Consider the following 9,177-nt stretch of genomic DNA (forward strand, 5'->3'; position numbering starts at 1 on the left):
TTGTGTTTTCGTCGTTCGATTTTTATGTTTTTAAGTTGTTAAGTTTTAGTTTTAAAAACAAACTTTAAATGAGTAAATGGGACTCATTTCTTGACGAAAATTCGTGTTCTTTATGTCAAAGTGTTGGTAAAAATATTACCAAGAGTTTGGCACAAAAAGAATGAAGAAAAATGGTCAAGAAACGAGCAATTTTGAAGCTCGAAAAGCTTGAAAACGAGCAGCCATGGCTACTGTTTTCGTTGCTGATCTGTTTGGGCTGCTGGGCTACTGTTTTCGTTGCTGATCTGTTTGGGCTACTGATTTCATTGGTACCTTGGGCTGGGTCACGGGCCCGTTTAGTTTTAAAAAATGGAATAAGAGGGCATGGTGAGGGTGGGGACTCGAACCCACGACCTCAATCAAGTAGCCTCAAAGCATTAACCAACAAGCTAACTTTATATTCTGTAATTATTATTCGCTGTTATTATTAATATGCATTACATATTTAAGTTTCAAAAATTAGCATTTAGTCTCTTAAATTTCCAGAAATAATCATAATAATTTTATGAGACTTTCGTTAAGTTTGTTTAAAATGCAAACCTTGACCCCATTTCGATTATATATATCGTTTAGTTACCAAAATGACCCTACAATATGGAAATCGGTATTTTAGCGATACTTTACGTATTTGCTTCATAAATTACCGAAATGACCCTATGTCTTGGGGATTGGCCTATGAACTTCATTTTTATATTATTATTTTTATAAAATTACCAAAATGACCATATATTTGGAAATCGGTATTTTAGCAATACTTTACGTATTTGCTTTATAAAATTACCGAAATGACCCAATGTCTTGGGAATTGGTATCTCTAAGTGTTATTTTAAATCTAATCCCTATGAAATTACCAAAATGACCCTACAATGTGGAAATCGGTATTTTAGCGATACTTACGTATTTGCTTTATAAAATTACCGAAATGCCCCTATACTTGGAAAATTGGTATTCTCACATTATTTCGAGTATTAATTATGTTGAACTTTAAAGTTATGGAATGACCGTTATATTTATACGTGTGTGACATGTTGTCACCTTTATTTACTTGCAAATCTTAAACGAGACGTTTTGGTCACAAAACATTATTTACGTTGCGAACTATTTAGTTTAATTCTTTTGGTAAAATATTTATTATTCAAGAAAATGTGAAGTGTAGTACATATTTTTATAAAATATACAAGCAACAATTAATATTTAACGACGTCACATTATTAAAAATATTTCAAGAAAATATTGGAGTGAAACATGAGATATGATGTTATCGGGGGTTGATCAATAAAAGGAAAAGTCGTGTTAACTTAAGGAATAGTAATCAATTTAATTACGATTATTTAAGATGCTTAGGAATGATATAAATTATCATGTAGGTTGCCGTTTTTGAGAGAACGACCTATCGAACATTAACGATTCAAGGTGAGTACATTATGCGATTTTTATGGGATATATACATGATTATTATAAAAGTATTTTATCCATGATATATGCATGATATGTTTATATGTATATGATGATAACTTGATTACACTGATGTGCATGATATTTAAATATATGCATGATATGAAAGGTGATGTTGATGAAAAAGATTATGATGACTTGTTATTATCAATATGATATTCAAGTATGTGTATAATGTGAAAAGAATGACGATGATGCATATGTGATTTATGTTGTCACTTGCATGAGATGTATGTTGCATATCACGATGAGATTTGCATTAATGAATGAGTATTGCAAATAAATGATATGCAACTAGTATGATTCGGCAAGATTCGTCCACCGTACGGGGTGGGTTGGACATGAAAGGAGGGCTTGCAATTCCGAGGTCTTGGAGTCCTCGTCCATAGAATACGCCACATACGCAAAGAAAAGTGACGAGCCGAKGCCTCACTTGCAAGATAATAATTAAAATACACTAAAACACTGTATTATGTGTGCATGTGATCATGAAACCGTATTGTATTCACTAAGCTTTTTGCTTATACTATACATGYATATATCTCAGGTGTCATTTGTCAGTAGACGAGTGAATGAAGAAAGACGGGACTATGTTTTGAATCATGCTTGATTAGATATTTTAATTAGCATTGATTACGTTAAAGTATTTTCCGCTTCCGCAATTATGTAACGAATTATGTTAAACATATTATGTGTGTTTGAAATTTTAGATCCATATTTTTGTTCAACACATAAGTTATTAAGCATGACGTCACGGTATTCGAAAAAAAAAATGGGGACGTGACAGTGTCCTATAAACCTCTTTTTGTTGTAGTGACACATATTTAATGGCATGAAAATCATTTATATTAGGACAAAGGATATATACCGAATATTATTATATCTAATGTGTTCTCCTTTAAGCTTTAAAAACATTATTCAAGCTATTTACTAACCACTTTGATGGTGATTATATGAAATAATGAATCAAAACCGCCCACTATATATGCAATCAAATTCACAGCCAGCTTTGAGCAATTTGGAAGCTTAACAGAAGATAAAAATTTACCCTTACGATATCGTTTTGATGGACTAATATCTTACCCGATAAGCACTTGCTGGGTAAGTGTTTGGTAAACGGCCCCTAAGACTTTCCAAACAACAAAGAGGAACTAACTCGATTGCAAGCTAGCAATATACATCAGAACTTAAAGGTTACCTTGATTAGTGAAGCAACACCCTTAAAAGTCATCTCAAGTCGCCGCAGCTTCATCAGAGCAGTAAACCACAAAAAATAAGCTTCAAATTAAAAAACAAACAAGGATTTTACAGATCAAAAGACCAAATAAACAAAACAAAGAATGGTAAGTTACATAAGAAACCTCTTTCGATTTATAAAGGAAAATGAAGATACAAAAAGAGGCCAAGAAATCAGAACATACATCAAGAAGTAGAAATAGAGGCCAAACAAAGATGAAGTTTATAGCCATCAATAGATAACATGCAAAAATGTAGTTTATAGCCATCAAGTCTAAATATGACAAAAGTTAATGGGTAAATCCAGAAACATAAACCCAATAAAGATGGGATCAAGGAAAATTATAAGAAGAATCGAAAAAACTGAGAAAACCAAATTTCATCGGTTCATATATAAAAACTTACCTAGTAAACCAAACTGGATTCAAATATAAAACCTTACCTGGTCAAAAACAAAATTTAAACCAAAGAAAAAACCTAAACTAAATTAATATTTCAGATAACAAAGTAAACCTTACCCGGATTTGGATTTGATGGAGAATGCCTTCAACCAAAAATTAGAGTGATGAACAAAGCTTAGCATATGGTGAACGGAGCATGAATAAGTAAAGGAAAGCCCGAATTACCAAGATTGGAAAGGAATGGCATGGAACTTGGATTGGAACCGTGGATATTCCTACTCTCAAGATTGGAACGGAATGGAAACTCGATTTTTGGAATGGGATGGAACCTTGAAGGGTTAACCTTTTTCACATGTAAGTACTTGAAATTTTGGTGAACATTCGAGAATAGAAGAAACCAACTCCCACTTATCAATAATTCCTACTTCCAAATGGGTCAAATTATGAAGCATTAGCAGAGCATCAGAAACAACAGAGTACCAAATACCACAGTTTGTTAGTTGATAATAGTTAAATTATGAAATAATACTAAATAATTACCATGCCGGCTTTAGGGAACAATAGTAGATGTGGTACCATCTCCTGCTCCTCCTCTTGATACCTCGCCTACTCCATCTCCCAGGACGTAGGATTGGCCATATCTTCAACATGAAAAGAAAACGATAAGCGAGCACTTCACAATGAACAAGTTTATAATTGGGGTTCTTAATTCCTGGGTTCCAAAATCCTTTCACCCATGCCATCGTAGACAGGTAAATAGGGATAATTGATAATCTAATCAAACAAAACAATATTTTCAATCAACTTTTACCTTTTGATCTGAGTTTGGCCTGCTCAGAATCATCACCGTCTACTCCATCTCCATTCTTTTTATTCGATTTAGGCCTTGTGGCAACCCCAATATCTCCTCCATTAGATGAAGGTTTATTCCCTCCACCATCCTCAAGAACAACCCTAATCTCCTCAGTCCTCCTCAAATAATCAGTAAATTTCTGGGTAATTGCTTTCTTAAGCTTTGGATTCTTTTCATACTTCAAATGAGTTTTGAAGTATTCTAATGCATTCATATAGAGTGAAAAAGCTTTTGCATAATTACCAGTTGTATCTTCTTCAACTGCTTGCTTTACATACATAATTGCTTGTTCCTTAAAATTGATATACATCTTCTATTTATAAATAAATAGCCAAATACATATATATAAAAAAACCCAAATCCAAACCACAATCAAGAAAACCTAGTAATCTAATGCACAAAATCAAGAAGAAGAACAAAAAAAACTCAATTTTGTAGAACAGGAATCAAATCGTATCGTGAGTTAACAAGTTTGAACCCTAGAGAAATCAATGAGTTGATCCAATTGAGGATCGAGAAAACCCTGGTCGTGAATAGATCAAACAGTATTAACGCAATACTTACTTGGATTTTGTTCGATTGATCGATATACCTTCAAATTTTGGAAAAAAAATGGGTCAACGGAGGTTTGTGATCGTCATATGAACGATGTAGAATCGATGAAATTACACCTCATATGAGCGATGTGAATCGAATAAGAAGAAAATAGAGATGAAAGTCATGAAACCTTACTTGATATGAGTGATAATAGTATAATTATATGAGGAAGATATATTTGGATCATGACTCATTACACTGAGAGCTTGAATCGTCGTCTGGAGAAGATAAATTTGTGAATCGTCGTCTTGAGCATGGAAGCGTACGATGGGAAAGGACGTGCATCTAGTTTTGGGAAGGAGAAAGCTGACCGAAGCATTGATGCTTAAAAGAATTTTAGAATTGATGCTTAAAAGTGTTGTATTTGAAGCTTTGTTGGTTGTTTTTAGAACTTTAAGATTTTGTGCATTAAAAGGTAGTACCTTATGTATTTAAGGTTGTTTTTAAGACTTTTTTAAAATCTGCTTTATAAGGTAGATAAGGGTGTCTTGATCATTTAATATTTTAAGACTTTAACATTTTTACTAAATTTGCTTGATAAGGTAGTATAGATTTATTGTTGTTTTCTAATACCTAATTCATATTTATTATAAATCGTGTTTTAAAATGTGTTAATATATAATTTAAAGTATTCAAATTACTAAAAAAACAAAGAACAATTTATTTTAATTTTAATTTATGTCTATAACTTAATGAATCAATATAATTGACTTGATATGTTTTGTGACTTAATGGAAAAAAAAATATCAAACAACCCTTAAGCAATCTTATTTTAAAAATCCAATATTGTTATAAATCAAAAGCTCAAATCACCACACAATTGAGAAAACATTGTAAAACTTCTGTTAATTAAAAATCCTTAAAATAATAAAAAATCCATTTTATATTTACTAAAATCTTGTTTTTATATATAGTTGAATGAGATGAGATGAAAGGGTGGTTACAAATGGGTTCCTTATCCTCTTTGCCACCCAACAAAATAACAAGATTGGATTTTGAAGTCAATCTTTCTTCTTCTTCTTCTTCATCATCATCCATGGCAGAAGCCATTATGAGCTTCTCAATTCTCAAGCCTTGCATTCACCATAAGCCTTCTTTCCAAACAACAAGAAGATTATTGGATTTGAACCCATTATCAGTAAATCATTTTCTACTTCATTCTCTTGTATACAAATACATCCCAATGAACTCAAAATCATGTTTCTTTATTTCAGGTCAGCAAATTTTCAGGCTCAAGATTCACCAATGCCTTCCATTTGGTAACCATGCATCTTCCTGCAATTTCCAAGTTTTCGAGAAAAAGATGGAATTTTATGTTTTTGCAAGATTCATGGCCATTATAAGTTGTATGATATATAATTAATGGAAAAAGATTGAATTTTGACTACTCCCACCTTCTTGACTTTTCATGTTTTTGCAAGATTCCAAATTACACTAATCTTTTCTTTTCCAATTCATCAAAAAAAAAAAAAATCCTCATTTCGGGTGATTTTTGCTTTCTTTAAGAAAATCTAATTCATCTTCATATGATCATATATAGTATTCTACTGAAGACACCAAAAGGAGTAGATTGAATGCTATACCAGATTTGACTCTAATGGCAGTTCTAGTTGAGCATATGGAAGGCCAAAGAGATCTCATCACCCACAAATCCATATGGCATCTCAATGATCAAACCATCAAAAACATATGTAAGTCTTGCCACTTGAAGAAATTCAATCAAGTTAAGGAAATAAAAACTTAGGATATGATGGTGACAAAATAAGTTTTTAAAGAATAAAACTGTTTTTACAGGACATGAATTTATAAAGCCAATTTTGTTATAGTGTGGTCTATTTCATAGGACATGATTTCTTGGTTGTTTATGATGTTGGTTGTTGTAGATACTTTGTACATCATGTTCACGGTTTGGGGATGCTGTTTCTTTGGTGCGACAAAGGTGAGGAAATCGGAACCTTTAATTATTTCCCTATATATGCATGATATAGGACCGAGAATCTTTTTGATTGATATAGGGTGTAACCATGAAATGTTTTAGGATCCGTATTATGATTCCGAACAATATAGGAAAGATGGAGGAGATGGAACGGGGCATTGGGTGTACGAAAAGGTAACATCTATTTCCTTTCTTTTGGAACGTTGTTAAATTCAGCTTTTATGGTATGGATGAATATCATATCGTTTTTGGAAGGGGTGTGGGCTAGGCATACCATAGGGATCATTTACTAAAAAGTAATTGGATTGGGTAAAGGTTGTTGGGGATAAAATGCTCTGATCGGGTAAGTTTCTTTATTCTTATATGGTTAGCAGCATCTCCTTGAGCAACATATATTTGTTAGTCAGAAGGCGTTTATGAACAACATTATCTTTTATGGGATAAGCACAGCACTACTTAATTACCTAGTAAGAAAGAAGGTATGTAAACATCCCCATAGAAGAGGGGTTAGGGTGTAGGGATGAGAAAAGGGTTCCATTTGTTATAGAAATTTCATCCCTTGTAGGTTGGAACCATTGATCGAAGGAGGAAGCATTTGATATCCAAAATGTTGTTTATGTTTATGTTTATGTTTATGTTTTTGTTTATGATGAAACAGCAAGAGGATATCGAAGAAAAGGCACGAGCAGCATTGTGGCGTGAGGAGTTGATTGAGGAGATTGAGCAGAAGGTTGGAGGCCTACGTGAGCTGGAAGAAGCCAAAGAGGAGGAGCTTGTTTAAATATATATATATATATATATATATATATATATATATGTAGAAATCAAGATTATTCTTCAAGTTGAAACAAAAATTTAAAACGATATAAAATGGATAAATGATTATTAATTATTAACTATTAATTTTAGAGGTAGAACTATATAAGCACATGTATATGTATCATACATGAAAAACCAAGGATGGTTCATGAAACTTAATTAAGTTCTTGAAAAATTAATATAAAATTGTTTCACAAACAACACTTATCCCACAAGAATTGGATGCCTCCTGATTCATTACTACAAGTAAAGCATGCATCCTACTCGTCGCCAATTACATCATTTTCACGATTAATTTTCGATTCATGAGAACGACCCACCAGCACCATCTTAAACTGAAATTAACAAACCATCTAAGATCGTTCGTTCCACTTCTACAACGTTCAAAGTCCGGTTGACTATCATTCATGGATCCAAAAACTCATCTCCTTCCCGAAAAACATCTTTAACATACACTTGGATCCATATAGGGAAAAAAAACCCCGCAGAACCCTAGATAGAATCAAGAACATGATGCATGCTAAAGAAAAAGATAGAGAATAGTTACCAAAAGGAAAGAGAATATCCATTCAAAAACATTAATTATCCTATTATTTGCCAAACACGTAACTACCCTTTTCATTCAAAAACAAGAAAATAAAAATCTAAATGATGAATGGCCCATATTCGATTCTACGCATGTATATATAAGGTTGCATTTGAAATGTATCTCTCTCTTTCTCTCACACACACACATATATATATATATATATCTATATATATATATATATATATATATATCCTCTCCTCTTTCTGGTAGGTAATATACACATACATACATTCAAAATTACACATGTACACAAGGTGAACACAATGAAAACAATCTTGAGAAATTTAGTACTAGGATATTCAAAATATGTTCACAAACGATAGGTTTAGATTTAGTTTTGTTGTTTTAGTTGGTGTTGATAATATGTTTACAAGCTATAACAGATATCGTAGATTTAGAGTGTGTTTACAAATATAATAATATTTTTTAAAAAAGTGTTGACAATGTGTTTCCTTTTGTGCATATTTAATTGTGTGTATGTTATGGGAAGAGGAGATAGAACTTTGTTAAATTGGATTATATTTTATGTTTTAACTATGTTTTATGATTTAAATTGAATCTCACGGATTCTATGAATTAGGAAGTTCTTAAAAGAAGATATATATATATATATATATATATATATATATATATAGAGAGAGAGAGAGAGAGAGAGATTCAAACGAGAACATAAACGAAATAAGAGAACACGAAAGCCACCAAATCACATTACATGTTGTCTTATAATAATGGTCAACACAAAGGTGTGTGGACGACCTGGTGAAGTCGCAGCCAAAGACGCATGAATCTCATGTGATTTTAGTATAAAATAGCGTATGATTTAGCCATTTTCGTGTTATTTGATTTGATTATTATTCTCATTTGAACCTGAATATATATATATATATATATATATATATATATATATATATATATTGATATGATTAGATATGAAGACGAATGATTTTTTCATCATAATCCAACCCTAGAGATGAATAGCTTATATATTGCATAAGCCTAAAAAGATAATAATGAACGGGGGAGGCTAATGGCACCCCTAGCCATTGCCATTGGCACCCCTAGTTAGGTTTTAAATAATTAGTTTTATGAGTTTTTGTGTTTTTTTTGTCTTTTTGTTATTATTAGTTTTTATTTTATTATTATTTAAAGGAAATTATTAATTAATATATATTATTTATTTTGTTTTTTGTTTTTTATTTATTTATATTATATTTTAATTAATATAAATTATTAATAAATATATATTATTTAT

General features: G+C 31.6%; 1 protein-coding gene across 1 annotated transcript; it reads left to right on the forward strand.

Annotated features, from left to right (window-relative positions):
• The first annotated feature begins 5,512 nt into the window (after positions 1-5,512).
• Positions 5,513-7,310, forward strand: LOC112514572 (photosynthetic NDH subunit of subcomplex B 4, chloroplastic). The gene is made up of 6 exons (XM_025121118.1): positions 5,513-5,719; positions 5,796-5,840; positions 6,122-6,272; positions 6,465-6,520; positions 6,620-6,691; positions 7,176-7,310. Exons 1-6 carry the CDS (start codon positions 5,528-5,530, stop codon positions 7,296-7,298), a joined length of 639 nt encoding a protein of 212 aa, XP_024976886.1. The 5' UTR covers positions 5,513-5,527; the 3' UTR covers positions 7,299-7,310.
• The last annotated feature ends 1,867 nt before the right edge of the window (positions 7,311-9,177 follow it).

The sequence above is a fragment of the Cynara cardunculus genome (assembly GCF_001531365.2).
Source record: "Cynara cardunculus var. scolymus isolate 2C chromosome LG 6, CcrdV1, whole genome shotgun sequence".
Classification (NCBI taxonomy): Eukaryota; Viridiplantae; Streptophyta; class Magnoliopsida; order Asterales; family Asteraceae; genus Cynara; species Cynara cardunculus.